This window comes from Eubalaena glacialis, chromosome 4, assembly GCF_028564815.1.
Source record: "Eubalaena glacialis isolate mEubGla1 chromosome 4, mEubGla1.1.hap2.+ XY, whole genome shotgun sequence".
Classification (NCBI taxonomy): domain Eukaryota; kingdom Metazoa; phylum Chordata; class Mammalia; order Artiodactyla; family Balaenidae; genus Eubalaena; species Eubalaena glacialis.
Genome location: NC_083719.1, coordinates 60,163,521 through 60,185,599, shown reverse-complemented (window position 1 = coordinate 60,185,599; position 22,079 = coordinate 60,163,521). Strand labels below are relative to the sequence as shown.

Here is a 22,079-nt window from a genome sequence, read left to right as displayed (position 1 = left end):
TCTATAAAGATGGGGTGATCTTGGCTGCTGATTCTTTTCCTTTAATACCTTAGCTTGGTTTCCCACCAGGATATTTAAAGAAATAGCACATGTATGGCTCCATTTTTCTCATTTTCCAAGTATGTACTAGTTAGTAGTCCCTCCAACAAAGGCCAAGCAATTGAGGGGCTTTCTCCTCCTGTCAAAGATATTCCCAATTTCTGAGTAGTTCCTGCTCTGCCCATGGTAGGCTATTCTTTCTTTCTTTTTTTTTTAACATCTTTATTGGAGTATAATTGCTTTACAATGATGTGTTAGTTTCTGCTGTATAACAAAGTGAATCAGCTATATGTATACATATATCCCCATATCGCCTCCCTCTTGCGTCTCCCTCCCACCCTCCCTATCCCACCCCTCTAGGTGGTCACAAAGCACCGAGCTGATCTCCCTGTGCTATGCGGCTGCTTCCCACTAGCTATCTATTTTACATTTGGTAGTGTATATATGTCCATGCCACTCTCTTACTTCATCCCAGCTTACACTTCCCCCTCCCCGTATCCTCAAGTCCATTCTCTACGTCTGCGTTTTTATTCCTGTCCTGCCCCTAGGTTCCTCAGAACCATTTTTTTTTTTTTTTTTTAGATTCCACATATATGTTTATTTCTTTTAAATTTTGGAAAATAACACCTTGTGTTTATGGGGCGGGGGTAACAACAGGTAATGGAGATCAATATGAGGACCCCCTATTATAGATGCTTTCTCTTTCATTCTCCCTGTTTCCCTGCCCTTATTTAAGTCCTGCAAAGGGTTAACGACCTACACACAGCACAGCGCCTCAACCTAGCACATGCAAGTTATTCAATAAATATTTATTGATGAGATGACATGAGATGACAAGAGATCAGGGGATGTTCTGCCCAGCTCTTTCCTCCACCCAGTGCTGTTAGCCTGAAACTACGGCCCATGAACTGTATCCTTGTCACTCAAAATCCTGAGATTACTAAACTGGATCAAGGTCTTGGTTGAGCAAGAGCGAAGTCAGCCCTGGCAATGGCTGTGCCTGGTTGGTGAGACACCGTTGATAGGAGGAATGGTCAATATTTAGAGCAAAAGAACATCACATGCAGAACTGTCACTCCACACCTGAAACGATGAAGGGACACGCAACACATCTAGAAGACACTTACAATTCTGTCTACGTCGCGGATTGTGAGAGAAGCTTTACTCAAAACACACTTTGCTTGGCAGAAACATAAACTGTAAGAAACGTGTAGTCCCTTTCAGAGTGCCCTACTGTGTAGGTTTCTTTTCATTGTAGCAACTTGACTGTTGTTTCTGTAGGTTTGTACCTTGACTGAGTTCAACGTGATATGGGGGTTCATGGAAAACCAAACATTACAGCCAACACGCCCTTAACAGTCAACCGACTGTGTTTCCGTGATACCAGGTGAAGGCCAAATTCAGACATTTCTGGCTTCAGAGCCTTTAATGCATGAACAAGTGAAGTGCATTACTGAAGAAATAGGTAGAGGCCATTTTGATATTAAGCAGAAAAAAAATGGAGAATATCATATTCTGTTTTGATTGGCAGAGGGAATCAGAAGCTATTCCCATGGAATGCTTTTGAAATGATCCCAGGGCTGAGAAAATCTCAATTCTGCCCTAATCTCTTCATTGGAACCTTCTCAACATCTTGGACTCTCCCTTTGGTCACTACATGTCTTTTCCCACCTCTCTCTTGATATCTCAAGACATCCAGAAAAGCAGCAACGCAGTTCGGTGCAAACGTGAGCTTAGGCTTGGTGAGATTTGTAAGTGAAGGTGCATTTGCCAATTCAGGTGAAATCACTTTAGAACTCTGCTTCTGAAGGCCTAGGTGCGCATGAGGCCATACTTCAAGAATAAAATGGAGTAGAGTCAGGAGAGCTATGGAATGCAGCCTTTGTGACAGGATTGTGATCAGAGAGTCTTCTAACTGTCTGCATCCCTACAGGGTGGGGCCCTTTCCTTGGCAGCCACTGGGAACTGTCAAACCAGCAGTGAATGGAGATAACGCTCCGGATCCTAGGAAGCTGGCAGCACAAACAACACGGGAACCACGCTCTCGCCTATCCCACAGGGGCTTCCCAAACAACTTCCTGAGCTCTTGCATGTTTACCTATTTCCTAATTTTTCAGTTTCTAAACTCAATCTATTTGGTGCTTGTAAAGAAGAGCTTAGCGTAAGAAGAAGATAGTAAGATGAAGCTATTTTCACGACGATCCTCTAGAATCTTAGACTAGTCCCAGTAGCAAAATAGTCCCAATCCACAGATGGAAAAACTGAGGACCAGAGATGTTCAATGACCTACATTCTCCTCAGCAAGATCTGGGTCTCATTACTGGTTAGTGGGGGAATTTGGGCGAGGACCCATCTATCTTATCTCCCAGCATCGGTCTTCTGGGTGTAAGATGACCACTAGCTGCTGGGTTTGGCTTCCAAGGCAGCGAGATTAAATGAGAGGAGGGTAAGACAGGAGGGTAAGCCCCATTACTGGGGGTGTAATGTATAGGACTTTCAGTTTGGAGCAGCTGGATATTTTCCTCCTGAGAGGACCAGTGATAATAACAGGATTCGGAAGCATTCTGGATTGATCCAAAGAGCTATTAGGAAATTTTAGATAGAAAAGGAGTTGGAAATACAGGAGCCAGTGGGAGTGTTTCCTAGGCTTTCATTTGTGCACATACTCTCATTTTCTTTCTACTGCAGGTGAAATGAGGTGCTGGTTGCACGTCCGTGTGCCAACAGCCTGCTGCACTGATAGAACTGGGAGTTTCTGTTTAAGCGCATGGCTCTATCTTAATCCTGCTGACCCCAGAACAAGCTGGACAGGCCACACCACATACTTTGGGAAGAACTTGAGCTCTCTCACGGAAAATGACGGTGATGGGGACAAGGTGAAGGAGGTGGGGAAACTGCAGGAAAAGTGGGAAAGGTGGTGACCAAGAAGGTTTGTGACCACAGACTGTCCAGGAGATTAGAAGAGATCCCTCTTGGGCCACCTGGGAGATTTGGATTAAGTGACAAGAAGGTCAAGAAAGGTCATTCTGAAGGGGATGCGTGGTGGCAGGTCTCATCAAGTGCGGTTCTGCTGGTTTATCCCATTCTGACCTAACTCAGGGTTCAGATAAAATACTACGTAAACCGTGCTCTGGATATTTGATGCATTTAGAACTACAACAGACATTTGAGACATTTCTAAAAGTAAAGACAGCCCAGTAAGCAAAGTTAACTGCTGCGGAAGATCTACAGACAGCAATACCCACGCACATTTCTCTTCATCTTTTGAATGGGTTGGCCGAGATACACATTACTTTTGCAGTTATTACCACACATGCTACATTCAACTAAAAAACCTGCTCAGGTCCCCAAATATGTCTTTTTTAAGAAGATAAATCAAGGGGTAGGTAGGTGAGGAAATGAGTACATATGGAAGAGCATACAGAATATGTTCGTGGGTTGTCTGACTGTCATCTTCGTTTTCCAATAATATTCCAGGAGGCAGAGGTGAAAAAAAGTTCTGTTTCTCTCCTGCTTTGTTGATATTGTTCTAATAGATCTCGTCTAGTCTTTATTGATTTTCCTTCTTCCTGCCACCTTTGCAGTTTTGGGTTTGAGTTTTCCTGATGCTCTGGCCCTGAGCCCGCATCCCCAGGGAACCACCCTCATCCTGCCAGCCCCCGACACCAGGCTGCCCCCCTGTACAGGCCTGAGTTACTTCAGGGGAGAGTCGATTAATGGCTTCTGTTCATGAAAGAAGCTTTTCACAGAGCCTGAACTCTGCTGTCTGGAGCTCTCGGAGGATCAGGAGGAAGGGGAGAGAGAGGCGGAGTGGCCTGTGGAGTTAAGACATCTTTGAATGTAATGACTATTGGAAACAAAGGCTCTCCCTTCCTGGAGGCCCCAGGGCTGTGGCCTGTTGGAAACACCTACAATAAGTAATAAGGATAACCCTCTAACAAGACATAGAGAGTTTAAAAAAGGACTATTGTTTTAATATGGGATTTATTCCTGGCTGCAAGTCTACCTGGAGGCTTCAGATTTCAAAGATGAGTAAAAAGGATCAGCGTGGAGGAGGGGCAGCCCCAGGGGTGAGAAGGTCACAGAGCTGACAGCCATGGGAATGTCCTGCCGACCTCTCTCTTCAGGCCCAGGCAGACTCCAGAGGTAACATTAGCAGCCAGACCCACCAGGAGATGCTGCCCTTGTCTGCCCGAGGGCCCCTTGGAGCACAGCAGGCTGTGATTTCACACTGAGGCAGCAGCCAGGAACACACCGACCAGCGCACCGGCCCAGCCAAGCCATGTGCGTTGCTAGTAGGAAGTCCAATGTCAACTCCCCAGGGGTACCATCCCTCAGAAAACCGGTCCCCTCGAGGTATCATTTGGCATTTACTAATGGATTTAGGTGTGACTTTCTTCCTTATTTTCAATTTACAACCACTCAGATGACTGATAATCTCTAGACTTGGGTGAAGGGCAGGATCAGGTGGGCAGACCCAGTTAGAAAGTGGCTTTTTTCCCTTGAATCTGCTACCTGGCAAGGTCAATGGCAGCTGGGGGTGTGGTGGCGGGTGGGGATGAATGTCGGCCCACGATCCCCCTGAGCTCTGACGTTCTAATATTCTGAACCACATGCTGCAGTCACAGACATAATTACAGGCCCTTTTCCTCGTACTTTTCAGAAGTTTCACCGGGGGCTCTCTGGCAGAAGTCTTGCTCAAGCAGCTCAGAGATCTTTGCTGCCAACAGCAGAGCCCCTATTTTTCTTGTCAGCAGAGACAAGTCACATTAACTGTCAAGCCTGAAAGAGCCCCACCCAGCTCTGTTTGGTGTCACGTGGTGTTTTTTTTTTTTTTGAAAGGCCCTGCTGTAACAGCAAGAATTGCTGGGTGTCCTTTTCTAAGTAAACAGGAAATATCACTCTGTTTGAAAAAAAGAAAAGAATCCCTCTCCTCAGCACAAATGCGATAATACGCCCACTTATCTTTCCCGTGAATGTTGAATTAGGAGCAGGATCTATTTCTTACAGCAGCCCAGTCCTCTTCTTAGCTTCTGAACCTTCAGCGAGCAGAAGCTCAGGAAGGCCCGGCTGACCAGCACATTTAAAAAATCCTTCCACTGATTTCTGGGAGGCAGTAGCATCACAGTTAGGAAAGACAACGATGCATGAAAAAAAACAAACAAACCGCAAAATCACATTTAAGGGGCGAGATGGTACGCATCTAAATTTTAGTCGCAGCAAGAATTAGTGTTTTGGTATTTGACTGCTTTTCTATATCTGAAAAAGCTGGAGCCTTGAGTCAGTCGGGAGAGTTGACATGGGGCAGCAGAAAGAAACACAGGATGGATGGCTTTTTTTCCGTTACATCAGGACCTGGGTTCGTGTGTCAGGCAGGCGCAACCCCACCAGTCCTCCACACACGAGCACGGTGGAGGCCAGCAGGATGGGGATTGCTTTGGTGATGCTGACCAGGGAGCCGAATATTAAGTTTCCGAGGACGGCCGCTGCTTTGCACAGTGCGTTCAAGAAGCCAAAGCCTGTTGCCCTGCAAAGGACAGAGATATGGACAAGGTTGAGAAAGTGCCTTCCAAGAGTCCAACTTTAGACACAAATGTCTTGTAGGATAATTTTCAAAGATCTTCAAGTAGACCGTTTTGTATGTCCTTAGAGCAAGTAATCAAATATTTGTCAGCACGTTTGGAAGTAGAGAACCCCAGCTGTTGGTATTGTTCCTTCAGCCCTCTGTTGACTTTCTTGCCACCTCCACTGATTCTTATTCTGCCCATGAGTTTATTGTGAAGAGAAAGAGCAAGGACATTTCAGGGAGTCAGAAAAGTTACATTAAATTAAAATGTATGACGATGTATTTCTTTAAATTTTACTTTTTACTCCCTATTTCCTCTTAGCTTAATTCGTGTGTGAGGTTTTAAATACTTAAAGTGCATGGAACTTTCAGAGAGAATCAGGCATGACCGGGTTGTACTTGCATCGTTCTGGTACCATGGACGTGAACTATCATACTCTTGTCCCAAATGTTTTTGGTAGCGGGCAGAAACTGAACCCTGACCTGGGTGGCCACCAATGAGCTAGTGACACATTTCTTACACCCTCACCAGAGTCCTAGGTGGGAAATCAAGCCCAAGACAATATTACAGAGGAAATCAGATTGTAGGCCCATAGAAGATCTTGTTTAACTCTGCTGACATATAATATGTGCAGGTGGTATATAAATAAGACACATCCCATTTCTTAAGACATTCTTTGGAAAAGAAAAATTTTACTATCTTTACGGGTGTTGAATGTAATTTTACTGTGGTTTTCTAGGCAAGAAATTTAATTTTGTTCACGAGAGTACCGATACTGCTGACATCATGAGATAATACGAATTTCCTCTGCCTTTATGCCGGCTCCCTGTTTTTTGTCCGTCACCGGGTATATGTGTGTAATAAAGGCACGCTGAATGCAGGGTTAACTGTTGGATAACTTTATCCCCCTCCAGAGGGAAATGCATTTCATATACCATAAAATGCAGTACTTAGTACACATCTTTCTTTGATTGATTTGTAAATTTGTTTAGTGTAGGTTTTCCTCTGGCCAGTCAGAACAACTACTCTTCATGACGCATGCTATTCCTAGTGATATTTTCTACAATGTGTAGATATTTACTGTGGGTATTATTCAGCCATTCCCCTTCCCATACCATAAGAAAGGAATAAGCACCCCTCCTGTGCTGTAGGAACCGAGCCATTGATTTTGCTGGTTAGAACAGACCTAAGAAACGGCAGCAAGCACTGCCTTTCTTTTTTGGCCAAGACACCTAGAAAGTCGAGTAAGCGGCCTCTGCAGTGTTGCAAAGTTGCCAACTGTTTGGATCTTGGAAGGGGTGTAACAGAATCTCTGATGGCGAAAAACAGGAACTTCTTGAGAAGAGGGTAAGCTCATTTTGTATTCTTCCTCTTCGTTTTGGTTTGTTTTTAAAGAAAGAGACTAGTAATAGCAACAACCACCAGAAAGATAAGGAGATTTAATGTACTGATAACTACTTTCAAATGAAATTGCTTGAGGTTACACACTGGGTACCATAGGAGACTTAAGCAGAATGACATCATCACCTACCCCTCCCCCACCTCCATGGAGAGGCCATGAGGCCAAACTGTCTATTTTTTTTTTTTAAATTAAAAGACATTTTTTGAGCAGTTTTTGGGCTCCAAAAAACTGAGTGAAAAGAAGAGAGAATTTCCATATAGCCCCTCACATTCCACCCCTGTTATTAACATCTTAGTATGGCACATTTGCTACAATTGACGAGCCAATATTAATATATTACTGTGAACTAAAGTCCATAGTTTACGTTAGGGTTCACTGTGTTGTGTATTCTATGGGCTTTCACAAATGTATAATGACATGTATCCACCATTATAGCATCATACAGAATAACAGTTTCACGGCCCTAAAAATCCTGGCAACCACAGATCCTTTTACTATCTCCATAGTTTCACCTTTTCCAGAATGTCATATAATTCAAATTATAATAGTATGTAGCCTTTTCAGATTGGCTTCTTTCACTTTTTTTAAACTACATTTTAGCTTCTAGATTCTAGAGTCATAAATTACCCAATGCATCTTATGGTAGTGAGATAAGCTGTATTGTTCTGGGGAAAATGGCTAGCGTGTATGTTGCTGATAAGCGAAAGGGAAACATTCTGTATGAAGAAGTCTCTTGATGGTAAAACTTCAGAATGAGCCATGAGGAATTTACATCTGGGTTAAAATAACCATATTTTGCCAAGCTATAAACATCTGGTGTCTGAAGCCGCTAAAAAATACGATCAAATTCTAATTTCTTAAGAATCTCCGTTTTCATTTGTCAAGCAGAGGCAGTTCTTCAGATGATAATCTGGTGTGGCTACAAAGCACATAGCCTCCTTAAATTAGTGTGGGCATTCCAGAAAACATGACTGTCCTTTCCTTGGATAAGTAAATTATTTCTTCAAATAGTTGAAGCTGGAGGGTGTGCTTTTCTACACACAGGAGACACAGTTGTATTAGAAAAATTATTCTCAAAGTGGTTCTCCCTTGGGGTTATCTGTTATCAGTAAACAAGCTTTTAGTTCATTTATTCCCTTGTTCTTATTTAATGGAAGGTCATGAACTTCTGCAGACATCCTAAGCACAAGTCACTTTGTGCTCATCAAGGCCTTGGAGGGTGGGGAGCTCAGAGCTGGCAGAGCCTGACTGGACTTACTGACTTCCCAGCAGTAGGAAAAGCTACTGCATTTTTTTTTCTAGACCAAAGATGTTCTGTGTCTTCTCTTAACCAACAAGCACCCAAGAGGAAGAATGCAATAATCTGTTGTCTTTTTACAAGCTCCATCCCTTGTTCCCCTTCCTCTCCAGCCAGAATCCTTTGTTTTCAATTCCTGCTGAACCTATTTATTGAAATCTTTTAAATGGAAATTCTTTTCCCAACAGTACCCTGTGACTGCAGCAGCCCTGTTCCCCATTCCATTAAGGTAATCCCTCTCCCTGCACCATTAATTCCCTCTGATGCTGGTGCAGGCAGCTGGCTTGCTGCAGTGCTTAGGCTCAGCTGATGGGGGATGGGGCCACCAGAGCATACCCTCACAACAGCTGCACTGTGGCTTCTTCTCCAGGGCCTTCACAATGCTGTGGGTTCTAGTGGGTTTATATCGTTTTATACTTTAATTGGTGGCCAGGAGGGCTTCCCTGGTAGCGCAATGGTTAAGAATCCACCTGCTAATGCAGGGGACACGGGTTCGAGCCCTGGCCCAGGAAGATCCCACATGCCGCGGAGCAATTAAGCCCGTGTGCCACAACTACCGAGCCTGCGCTCTAGAGCCCGCGAGCCACAAGTACTGAGCCCACGTGCCACAACTACTGAGCCCGCACGCCTAGAGCCCATGCTCCGCAACAAGAGAAGCCACCGCAATAAGAAGCCCACGCACTGCAACGAAGAGTAGCCCCTGCTCACTGCAACTAGAGAAAGCCCGCGTACAGCAATGAAGACCCAATGTAGCCAAAAATAAAAAAAAATAAATAAAAATTAAAAACAAAAAATTGGTGGCCACGAAAATGAGACTCCATTCTGGATAGTGAGGATAGTTTTGCCTTCACATCCAGCCTCTTTCTTATTTGGTTTTTCTGACTTCAATGCAGGGTCAGCCCTAGGTTTTTTGAGGCTCCTGGGAAGACGAAAGGGTCACTGAATAATGGCAGCACTTAGACAACGCCTGGAACATGGTACATACCATGCTGGTGTTAGCCATTGTTTTAAACACTAGCTGAAATATCTGCCCCATCGACTGTTGAAATTAGGAAAAAAAATTAAATGTTACATTTTGAAAAGGCCTGAAATTGTGTAGATCCAGACTCAGCTCATGGAATTTACCTGTTAAAGGGTAAAGTGTGAGCATTCTTTTGGTCTAGTCTAAGCTCTGGAAATGAACTTTTTCCAGACAACTCAGTTAAGTCATTGGCAGAAGTTACTTTAGCATGGGACATTTTGGAAAGTACAGGCAGTCCTAAAATCAGAAATACATGTGATCTAAAGATTCATCTGGGAGTCGGCTATTTAAAACACAGAATGAATTTAATTTTTCTCATAGAAACAATAATACAAATGATGGCTAGCTTCCCAGATTAATCTAAAAAAGCTATTTGAACACTGAATCCATCTGAGCAATTGGACTACAATGCTGAGAGCACTAGAAACCCCTTGAATATTTGTCTAATAAGCAAATTGGTTCTTAATATAGTTCTAACACACATTCTCCTACGCATTTATTTAACAATCATTCATTAAGCATCTATTATGTGCCTAACACTGCACTAGGCACCAGGGACCCCAAAATTAATAAGATGAAGTCTCCTTTTACACCAAGATAGGTGCAGAGAGATCATGATAACACAACATGCTAAGTGCATTAATAAAGATACCCACAGGCTACTATGGGGGCATAGAGGATGTGAAGTGATCTCCCGCTGGAGGTGGGGACAGTTGAAGAAAGGCTTCTCAGAGGGGATGGATGAAAATGGAATTGGTCTTGAAGGAATAGGAAGAGCTTGCAGGTGAGGATGGAATGTGGACAAAGGTGTTCTCTGGCTCTCAAAATACCCTCACATCTCTCTAAAGTATCTCCGTGGTACCCCACTCAGGTGTACCTTAGACATCTTCTCCAAAACCTTCTTGAGTGCCAAATGACCTGCCTCCCTCCAGTCCCCAAACAAGTTTCCCATTTCCTCCTGCAGCTGTTGTCAACTTGGGGTTAGAATAGCAACCTGGTTGAACCAGGGTGCAGACACGTGTAACCACAGCCTCACCCAGCCGTGCGCAAAACATCACTTGTGGAGCTTTTAAAACACAGTGATGTGGTCATACCAATGCCTAGGGCCATGCTCCCAGAAATTCTGACTTTATTGCTCTACTGGGAGTCGAGGCATTGGTATTTTTTAGAAGCTCTGTGTGAGTCTAAGGGGTATCCAGGGCTGAGCACTCTGCAATTCTCCCAGAAATACCTACACTTTTGAATTGATTTCGATTTACTGTTATATACTAAACGAAATTACAAAAGCAAAACATCCACTCCAGCCCTCCAACAAATGGTTTTCAGTTCTGAATTTCCTTCAGTGTGCTTCCAATCATATCTATATTTTTGCAAATCACAGGATTTCTAAAACTTTGCTTTCTGCTTTCCCCCCAATCATTCCCAAAGCTGTTTGCATTTTGTTTAAAATGAAATGATTTAGCACATAACCATTATTTCTGTAACCATACCATTGGATAATTAGAGTTTTCTAAATTTGGAGGAACATAGATGAGATTGCCATGAACACCTTCATATATAGGACTTCCTTTGTTTGGATGTGTTCATTAGGGAATATCACGCAGTACAACACAGCCAAGGGAAAATGTTCACGATATGGTGTGGGGAGACCGAGGGCAATCGGGCACACCGAGGCCCACAGGAGAGGAATTCACTCCAAAGGCTTCTCCCGACCTCTTTTCTTTCCCCTCCCTGGGCCTGCTGTCTTATTTACTCAACTTTGCACAGCTCATTTTCACTAGAGGCAGTTTCTCACCTAACCTGCCTCATTTCCTTTTCTTCCAACTCTTGGTTGGACTCTGGGCAGCCGTGAAAACTCTCCCTGCTGGACCAGACCTCCTTCCTGCTCCCCTCCTAAGGGTTGGCTTGTACCAACCGCAAGGCTCTCCTGTCAGGGTTTAGCCTTATTTAGATCCTGGCCACATCTCTGGGGTGGGGCTGTGTAGCCTTTTACATTCACTCATCACAACTTGCTTCAGGGCTGGCACAGGGATGCATAGGATACTTGTGAAATGAACTAAGGAATTTTCTGATATCTTCAAAATACATTGGAAGTATATTTCTCTAATGGGCATTTTTAAAATCAACATTGTTAATTTTACTATTCAAATCTTTATATCCTTTTTTTGAATTTTATTTTATTTATTTTTTCATACAGCAGGTTCTTATTAGTTATCTATTTTATACATATTAGTGTATATATGTCAATCCCAATCTCCCAATTCATCCCACCACCCCCCCCCAGCCACTTTCCCCCCTTGGTGTCCATACGTTTGTTCTCTACATCTGTGTCTCAATTTCTGCCCTGCAAACCGGTTCATCTGTACCATTTTTCTAGGTTCCACATATATGCGTTAATATACGATAAGTAATGGGCATTTTTTAAGAAAACTGAAGTATAGTTGATTTACAATGTTGTGTTAGTTTCTGGTATACAGCAAAGTGATTCAGTTATACATATATATACATATTCTTTTTCATATTCTTATTTATTTATTTATGGCTGCATTGGATCTTCGTTGTGGTGCACGGGCTTCTCATTGCAGGGCTCAGTAATTGTGGTGCATGGGCTTAGTTGCTCCGTGGCATGTGGGATCTTCCCGGACCAGGGATCGAACCCGTGTCCCCTGAATTGGCAAGTGGATTCTTAACCACTGCGCCACAAGGGAAGCCTGTTTTTCATATTCTTTTCCATTATGGTTTATTATAGTATATTGAGTACAGCTCCCTGTGCTATACAGTAGGACCTTGTTGTTTATCTATTTTATATATAGTAGTTTGTATCTGCTAATCCCAAATGTAATGAGCATTTTAATGGACATTAGTTGGTCCATGTTTATTTATTGATGCCAGACTATTATCTTGCTTTTTTTTTTTAAAGGAAAGCTCTTTAATTAATTAATTTATTTTATTTTTAGCTGTGTTGGGTCTTCGTTTCTGTGCGAGGGCTTTCTCTAGTTGCGGCAAGCGGGGGCCACTCTTCATCGCGGTGTTGTGGCTCACGGGCCTAGTTGCTCTGCGGCACGTGGATCTTTCCAGACCAGGGCTCAAACCCGTGTCCCCTGCATTGGCAGGCAGATTCCCAACCACTGCGCCACCAGGGAAGCCCTATTATCTTGTTTTTGTGGAGGAAAAATCCCTAGTTTCACATTCTGAAATCAGGACAGACTGAATTCAATTGCTTTCTGATCTTCAAAGGAAGAAAAAATTTGTCTCATCTAAGCAGTGAGTGCGTGGTCTGTGTGTGTCCTCCTTAATTTGGGAAGATGGCATCCTGCAAGCAGGGCTTTTCTTACTCACAAACAAGTGGAGGACTTACCTGCAGTTTGGAGCCCATAGGAATCCCTGGGCCCAAAGTGGGCTTCCATCTCCCTCCCTCCCCCCAACCATCAAGGGTCATCCTATTGCTTGTTCCTGTTGAAATGCAAATATATTCAGGTCAAAATGGAAGCCTTTGTGTCTTATCACTTATCTGATAAACCTTGCTAGGAAGTGATTCCCTGGGCCAGGGTAAATGATGACAGAATGAAAGTGAGCCCTGGGAGGCAACCTGGAGTTCGTCTAAGGCCATGGTTGATGGACACGGCTGTATATCCCAAACACTGTGTGAGCTTCTTAGAAACTGATTCCCAGAGGCCCACCCCAGACCTACTGGGATGGTTCTATATGTCACAGACTAGGTATGCCCGTGCTGGGAGCCGCACCGAAGGGTCATTACATCTGGGTTTGATGCTAAGGGATCCAGGGCAAGTTACTTTCCCCCCTCTGTGCCTCCTTTCCCTCACCTGAAAATGGAATAAAACTACCTACCCTTGTAGGGTTGGAGAGAGGATTAAATAAGGTTAAATGAGATCATCTGAATACTCAGCACTGTGCCTGACTCACCCATTCATTTCTCAGATGAGAACACCAAGCTCCAGAAAGGTTCAAGGACTAATCTAAAGTTACCCAGCTGTTTTCTGGTAGCGTCCATACCTGAATTCAGGTTTCCTCCACATTGCTGATGGAGAAGGAGGGGGAGAGGAAGAAGAGGTTTCCAACAGGCAGTGCTGTATGGGGAAGGGGGAGCTGACAGCTGCAGGCTCGGGAGGGCACAGGCCGTGGATGGACAAAGTGGAAGAGGGACACAGAAGGGCAGCCGGGGAGAACTGAACAGGAATGCCCACTCACTCACAGCCGGTCCAACTAGCTTACCTTGGAGAGTAGGGAGCCAGACCCCACACAGGGAGGAAGACTATCGCCCATAACCAGCCGGATTGTAAAAAGCATCTTTTTTCCCATCTTTCTACCTTTTCATCTATCATTCATTCACCTGGAGTCCTGGTAGTGAATAAGGAAAACAAAGTTCTGCTCTCAAGGAGCTTACATTCTAGTGGATGACAGACAGTAAACAAATGTACACCCTAACATCCTATCATCATATGGTCTGGGAGGTAACTTGCTTTAAAAGTACATCAGTATAAAGAGAAGTTGTCTCTATACCCATAGAATTTAAAACATGTTAATCAGGAATTAACAGGCCAGAGGTGATTACTTAGGGCTTTAACTATCATTTTAGAAATCTGCATGAGAAGGTTTGTTAATGAACATGGAGATGAGTTTTCATTGGTGATATGAGTGCTTGATATGCAGTTGACTGGAATGTTCTGCCCTTAGCACGATGGATGGACAAGCATCCTCCAAGCCCCGCAACCTGGTGAAATGGTACCCTTGGTCCGGATTCCAGACTCTAGAGCCCACTGGTCCTGGACTCTGACACTTACAGGCATACTCTGCTGCCTGACCAGCCCCAAGTCTGGTGGTCCTGCTGTCAGCATGTCTTGATGTCCATGGCCCTTTCAGGCAAGGGCAGAGAGATGGACTTCCCCGGAGTCAAGAACAGGCTGTAGGACTGTTTTTGTGTCCATTTGCACATTTGGTAGGATTTGCTGCCGTTTAATACATCCCCTGGGGGTGAGGTGGTGGGTGAAGGGCCATATACTGCCCCCCCCTCACTTTCCACTTCTAACTGCCAGAGACAAAAATGATCTGACATTTGCTGAATGGCCAAAGTGACTCAGGTCCCATAAAATATAAACATATATAATGATACGGGCTCTAAAAAAAAGAAAGCAGGGCAAAGGGAAATGGATGGAGTGTAGGTTGGTTAGATAAGATGACTGAATCAAAGATTCCTTCATCTCAAAATCTTTAAACAATAAGTGAGGTCTTTATCTTCATGGGCAAAGATGTAGAATCTTCTCATTTTATATCTCAAACAACTGAGGCACAGTTACGCTGAGTGGTCTTCCTGAGGTCACACAGCTGGCCGGTAAGAGATCCAGGATTAAAGAACTTCAGGTCTGAGCTCCCGGAAGGAATGGGGAACTTCTCTGTCTAAACAAACACAGTCCTAAGGGGAGGGACTTAGGTTGGTTAATTCTGGGCAGATGTTTTAATTTTAGCTCATCAAGGAAGAGGACCAACCCAGAGCACTGGGTGACAGCAGCAGCTGCCCAGGATGAGCAGGGAACAGCAGGTGGGAACAATCAGGGGTTTATTTTCACATCCTTTCTGAGGTCATATCTGAAACTGGGCATGTGTAAGGGGGGAGGAAGAAGGAGGTCAGTGGCCAGAGAAAGGCAGGAGCAGGTTGCTGGAAGAATCCCCGTGAGACAGGCCTGCTGGGCTGAGGGATTCTGTGCAGAGTTGGTGGCCAGTGCGGACAGCCTCGGTTTCATCACTTACAAGGTGGGAGCTCCTTGCCCTGAGCTCCATGGAGGAGGGGTAAGAATGGCTCTGGGCCATAAGGAGATAGGAAGTGTGAGCCGGGGAGCTCCCAGCAGGAAGTCACTGCCTGGATGCAGAAGGACACGCAGGCTAGAACTCAGAACCAAAATGAACCAGAGCATGTGCTGCCTCTACAGATCTTCCTTGACTTACTGTGAGTTACATCCCTCCAAACCCATCGTAAGTTGAATGTATCATAAGTCAGAAATGCATTTAATACCCCTACCGAACATCATAGCTTAGCCTAGCGTCCCTTAAATGTGCTCAGAACACATATACTAGCCTGCGGTTGGACAAAATCATCTAACACAAAGCCTATTTCATAATAAAGTGTTAAATATCTCATGTAATTTACTGAATACTGCATTGAAAGTGAAAAACAGAATGGTTGTATGTATGTTCCTTCAAGTCTCAGCTCAGATATCACTCCTTCTAAGGAACCCTTTCTTCTGCTTTCAGAACACCATGTCCTTTCCCCACAATAACCCTGACCACACTATGTTGTGCCTGATGTTCACTTGTCCTTAAGCTCCATGAAAGTAATGACCACGAATGGCTTATTCATGGTTGTATCACAGGCACTCCAAAAAAAGTTGTTGCGTAAATAAATGAACAATATTAAAAGTCATATTGAGATGGAGTAGACATACTTTTCTTATTCTTCCTGCTAAATACAGCTAAAAGTCCTGGACATTATAAAACAAACCTAAGAAGACTCTGGAAGATAAAGAAAAAAGGCAGAGCAGCTGGGGACCTGGGGAAAGGTGACTTCCTGAATTTTCTTTTTGCCTCATACATCTGAGACTTGGAACTGAAGAAGCTGGCAAAAGGAAATACCAACAGGTACAGATTTAAATAACACCCCAACCAGAGCCTGCTCTCTCTACCCAAAGGACCAGGATAGAGGCAGCCTAGCAAGACAGAAAACATTTAGACAACAACCTCGCTTCTCCAACCAAATACCAGAAAAAAGTGTAACCCAACTGCCAGCCACACCAGCAAAGGCCAAGTGGAGAACCTAGACTTCCATCCTTGTGAACCTGTAATGAGGGGCCTCAACATCACCATTGGGGTGGTGTCAGGGAAGGCTAAGTAGGAAGCTGGGATTTTCATCCCTGCTGGCCAGTAATGAGTTTGTCCCTGCTTCCCCTCCATGGTATTGGTAATCATGAGGGGAGCCTGGATTCCCACCGCTGTGCAGCAGGAATGAGGACACCCTTTCTTGGCTGTCAATGGAGGCTGAGTGGTAACCTGGACATCTATCTCCACCTGGCAGTAATGGGGCAGTGCACCCCTTCTCCTCCCAGAGAGATGTCTGAGAATGCCAACCAAAACCAAAGGCTTAAATAAGATCAGAAGTCTCAGAACATAATATGAAAATGACTGCTTTCAACTGAATATCACTTATCATCCAAATAACCAGGAAGAGCTCAAACAGAATGAGAAAAAACAATTGAGATGCCAACATTGACATGACAGAGATGTTAACATTATCTGACAAAGCATTTAAAGCTGTCATTATAATAATGCTTCAATGAGCAATTATGAACACACTTGAAACTCTTGAACACACTTGAAATACAGAACACATCATGAAAAAATAGAAAAAATAGAAAGCCTCAGCAAAGAAATAAAAGACATAAAGAAGAACCAAATTGAAATTTTAGAACTGAAAAATACAATAACCAAAATAAAAAGCTTAGTGATTGGGCTCAACACCAGAATGAAGGAGAGAGTGAAAAGAATCAGTAAATTGAAGACAGAACAATAGACACCATCCAATCTGAAAAACAAAGAGAACATAGACTAGAAAAAAAGTTAACAGAGCATCAGGGACCTGTGGGACTCTAACAAAAGATCTAATACTTATATCACTGGAGTCCAAGCAGGAGAAGAGTAAGTATTCAAATAAATAATGGTTGAAATTTGAAATAATGGCTCACGAATTTGGCAAGAGATACAAACCTACAGATTCAAGAAGCTGAGTGAATCCCAAATGTGATAACCCAAAGAAATCCACACCAAGACAAAGAAAAAAGTCTTGAAAGCAGCCAGAAGCAACACTTCACCTATAGGGAAAAACAGATTGCTAGATTCCCCCCTCTAAAATTGTTGCACCTGTTTTTAGAATTCCCACAACAGTCTCTGAGCAGTAATTTCACCCTCACCCACTCCAGTTAACACTGAGTTTTTATCAGTCTTTAAAATCTTGGCTTTTCTGCATAATAAAAGAAAATTATATATCACCATTGCAATTCTAAAAACAGGTGCAACATTTTTAGAGGTGAGGAATCTAGCAATCTAACTGTTTTTCCCTATAGGTGAAGTGTTGCCTCTGGCTGCTTTCAAGATTTTTTTCTTTGTCTTGGTGTGGATTTCTTTGGCTTCTCATGTTTGGGATTCATTCAGCTTCTTGAATTTGAGGGTCTCCTAGATCGTTTCTAGATGGGGGTTGGTCTCCAGAAAAACTAACCATGTGATTAGAGGGTTGGAACTTTCAGCCTATCCCACCCTCACCTCAGGGAGGGGAGAGAGGCTGGAGATTGAGTTCAATCAGCAGCGGCCAATGATTTAATCAATCATGTCTACATAATGAAACCTCCATAAATCTGGAGAGCTTCCAGATTGGTGAACACATCCACATGCCAGCAGGGTGGTGTACCCCCCAGCTCCAGGAGGACATAGGCTCCTGTACCTGGGAGTCTTCTGGACCTCACCCTATGTGCAGGCATACCTCATTTTATTGCACTTCATTTTATTATACTTGGAAGATATTGTGTTTTTTACAAATTGACCATTTGTGGCAACCCTGGGTCTAGCACGTCTATCAGCATCATTTTCCCAACAGCATTTGCTCACTCCCTGTCTCTTTGTCACATTTTGGTAATTCTCACAATATTTCAAATGTTTCCATTACTATTATATCTGTTGTGGTGATCTGTAAATGAAACCAAGCAGGACCCTGTGGGGCTTCTGGGATGGAAGCCTTTCCTTGTTTGTAGGGAATAGACTCCAGCCTCCATGAGGCCTCCCTAAGTCCCAAAGGGCAGATTCAAACAGTTGCTAGTCAGGGAAGGGAGGGGATGCTGAGACTAGGGAGGAGCAGCCAAGAAACAATAGTGCAGGGACTTCCCTGGTGGTGCAGTGGTTGAGAATCCACCTGCCAATGCAGGGGAGAAGGGTTTGGGCCCTGGTCCGGGAAGATCCCACATGCCGCGGAGCAACTAAGCCCGTGCACCACAACTACTGAGCCTGTGCTCTAGAGTCCGCGAGCCACAACTACTGAGCCCATGTGCCACAACTGCTGAAGACTGCACGCCTAGAGCCCATGCTCTGCAACAAGAGAAGCCACCACAATGAGAAGCCTGTGCACCGCAATGAAGAGTAGCCCCCGCTCGCCGCAGCTAGAGAAAGCCCGCGCACAGCAATGAAGACCCAATGTAGCCAATAATAAGTAAATTAATTTAAAAAAAACAAAAACAAAAACAATAGTGCAGCCTTGGGATAGGATCCTGGTTCCGCCTCAAGGGATACCTATAACAATATCTTTGAGCTCTTCTGCAGAACTAAAACCCCCAACAAATGGAAGATGTGAACTATTTGATGAAGCATTCTTCATTCCAGAGAGGAGGTCACAGTTTGATAACCTTGAGAACCCCAGAATCTCATCAGGGGGCCACCTTAGGCCAGATTAAAGGAATGCAGGCCTTTCGCACACCCTGATTTTTATCGGCAACCCCACCCTTGAACCATTGCTATGAAACTCACCAGATCCTCCCGGGTTGGGACACACAGTTTTGAGGGCACGAGCCCACTGTGTCCCCCTTTGCCTGGCAAAGCAATAAAGCTATTCTTTGCTACTTCACCCAAAACTCTGTCTCTGAGATTCAACTTGGCACTGGTGCACAGAGGCCGAGTTTCCGCATCGTTACCAGAAAGAGCAAGCGATTAGAGGTTGGCGCTGGGAATGGGGGGAACAGGGCTGGAGATTAAGCTCTATAAAAACTTTCGAACAACAAGATTTGATGAACTTCCAGGTTGGTGAATGCACGGAAGTACCAGGCGGGTGGCATACCTGGATGGGGCACAAAGCTCTGTGCTCCTTCCCCCGTTACCTCGCCCTATGTATGTATGCATCTCTTCTGTCTGGCTGTTCCTGAGTTGTAACCTCTTATAATAAATCGGTAAACACAAGGAAATGTTCCCCTGAGTTCTGTGAGCCATTCTGGCAAGTGATCAAACCCAAGGAGTGGGTAGAGAGAACTCCAACGTATAGCCGGTTGGTCAGATGTATAGGTGATAACCTGACTTGTGTTTGGTGTCTGAAGGGGGGCACTCTTGTGGGATCTGAGTCCTTAACCTGTGGGATCTGATGCTGTCTCCAGGTAGATCGTGTCAGAACTGAGTGAAATTTTAGAACGTCCAGTTGGTGTCTACTGGGAATTAGAGAATTGCTTGGTATGGGAAAAAAACCCCTCCATATTTGGTGGCCAAAAGTCAAGAATTGAGTGTGGCGGGAAAGAAACCCGAGCTTTTCCTTACAAAAAGTGTTAGCAGTGGCTGTTCTGCTTCATTTTTCAGGCACAGAAAAGTGCTGCTCAATAAGTACATACAATTTTAATTTCAAATTTTCCTGCCTCTTTATGAAACGATTTAGGGTAGCTTATAAAAGACAAAATTAATAAAATAGGAATGCAAGAGTGCAAACCAGGATGAGGAGGAGCAAAGCAATACCTGGACCATGGAGATGTAACACCGACATAGGCACTCTGCCTCTTGACCTCACAGCAGGGAAGCAAATGTGAGGAATTACTAATTTTTATCATATGAAGTGAAGAGACAGAGCAGCTCCCCAGAGCAGGTCCTGGAACTCGCTGCAGATCAGGTGGTGGGCTCTACAGAGAGGAAGGGTGCGCTATGATGGGAAACGTCCTGTCCTCACTCGTGCTTTCACAGTTAATGCAAGCCAAGAGTATACCATTAAAGGTCAAGTCTGTACTGTGGTTGACAAATGTGGCTTTCAAGTGTTATAACTTTCATAGCATTTAGATTATATGGTAAGTTATGTCCCCGAAATATAATCATTTTCACTGGGATTTTGATAGGAGTTGGCTGTTGAATAGCTCAAGAGGCTACTTTTTAGTTTGGAGCCTGGAATCAGAGTGTCCTAGTAAGCGATCATTAAGGACAGATTCTAGAAACTGGGCAAGGAGTTGGCAGTGCTAAAGTTCTAGTATGAAAAAATCACACCCTATAACCAAAATTCTTGTCAGGATGTATTCTATTCTGCTTCCACGGGGAGAAGAGGCCATAGGGTACCTACACACAAAAACAGTTGGGGTTTTCCTCTAACAGCTGAGCCAGAGATCAGGGGAGCCCTCCTATGTGACCCAGAGGAAAGCAGCAGAGATGAAACAGAAGGCTTTAGCCTGAAACAGAGTAGGTGGTGCTAGCTAATTCACCATGGCCCTAGTGATGCAGCTCTGGCAGGTAAGTTATCTCCCCATCACTTAAGGAAGTGACTTCCTGTACGTTATCTGGTAACATCAGCTTGAGTGCTGGAGAACATCTGCTAGCAACAGCGTGGCTAAAGTGAGGATGCACCTTGCCAATTTCTGAGTCCTGGCCCAGCTGCCATGCTCTGAAACGCATCCCCATGTTTTGCTGTTCCAGCAGCAGCAAACTGAACGTAAGAGGAATGCTACAGCAGGCTGGTGCCTGGGACATGTGGGACTCCTCTGAAGCTGACTCCATCACAGCCATGCCGAACCTTCCTGAGACTGCTTGCTGGTGGTCTGGGACACTTCTACCCAACTGGCCTTCCTTCCTTGCTCCTCCATGGGGCTCAGGCTTGCATTGCAGCCAGACTATACCTCCCTCCCCATTTTCTCTCATAACCCACATTTCCTCTAACAAAAATCTGTGCCTGTTTAATCCCATCTTGTCCTCTGCTTCTCAGAGGATCTGAGCTAATACACAGGACAATTTCTGTTTTTATCTTGCTTGATGTTTAACCTTTCCGACAACAGAAACACAGCAGGTCCATGTTTCTCATGGACAGACCCGCCTGATTTGTGGCGTTTTGTTTTTAAGCCAGGTTTTTGCCACAGGAGAATACTCATTCTTCCATTCCTGTGGCAGAGGGATAAGCAGCTGATTCATCGCAAATAGTATCAAGCTTTTACAATGTAAAATAAAAAGGTTACAGGCTATGACATAGCCTTGCTTGAACATTGAGGGACTTTTTTAAACGTCTAGTTTAGTCCACACCTGGGCCCAGTTTGCAGGATGAGAGGCAAGCAAGCTGCAGAGTCTTAATCTTGTTTTGGCAGCATCCTAGTGCCGTGACACCCATGCCAGGAGCTTGCCCACAGAAGAGAACTAATATTTGTTGAAAGAAGGGAGGAGATGCCAGCTATGGGTTGTATGGTTCCTTTCAGAGCGTAAGTCATCAACAGGAGGTTACTAATTAGAATATCTGATAAGCAGACATCCATAAGAGTTCCAGATACTCAGCAGGGAGATGGATACAGGAGTACCTATAGGGTTCCTGTAAGCTCAGTAATAGATGTTCATGAAGAAGAAATATAAGTTAGAGAGTCTGGGTATGCAGAGAATGTACCCATTGGGGCCAATAAACAAAAGGAGGACTCAGGATCAGTTGAAAATTGATATCCCAAATGTCTCTGCATTGTCCTAGAAAAAACCCTCCTCCACCTCAAAGTCCAGAGAATGCTGACTCCATCCTCTAGCAAAGAGGGCTTCCATGGTGACGGAGTGTACACGAAATGAAAGAAGGCAAAGGCCATTTGCCTTCACTCATGTCAAATGGCAAAACAGGGCTTCTATTCTCTTCATGAGTCAGCTGCTGAAGCTCCACCCCAAAGCCCTACCTTCTAGCCCTTTTTATGATATGAGGTGCAAAGTCTCTGTGTCTCCATTTTG

At 44.2% G+C, this 22,079-nt stretch overlaps 1 protein-coding gene across 1 annotated transcript in view; it reads right to left on the bottom strand.

The window, feature by feature from the left end:
• Window positions 1-5,234: 5,234 nt before the first annotated feature.
• SV2C (synaptic vesicle glycoprotein 2C) overlaps window positions 5,235-22,079 on the bottom strand; it is a 235,499-nt gene continuing 218,654 nt past the window's right edge. Inside the window, exon 13 of the mRNA XM_061189374.1 lies at window positions 5,235-5,566. Within this exon, the coding sequence (XP_061045357.1) occupies window positions 5,383-5,566 (184 nt within the window). The 3' untranslated portion in view covers window positions 5,235-5,382. The remainder of the gene's footprint in view (window positions 5,567-22,079) is intronic.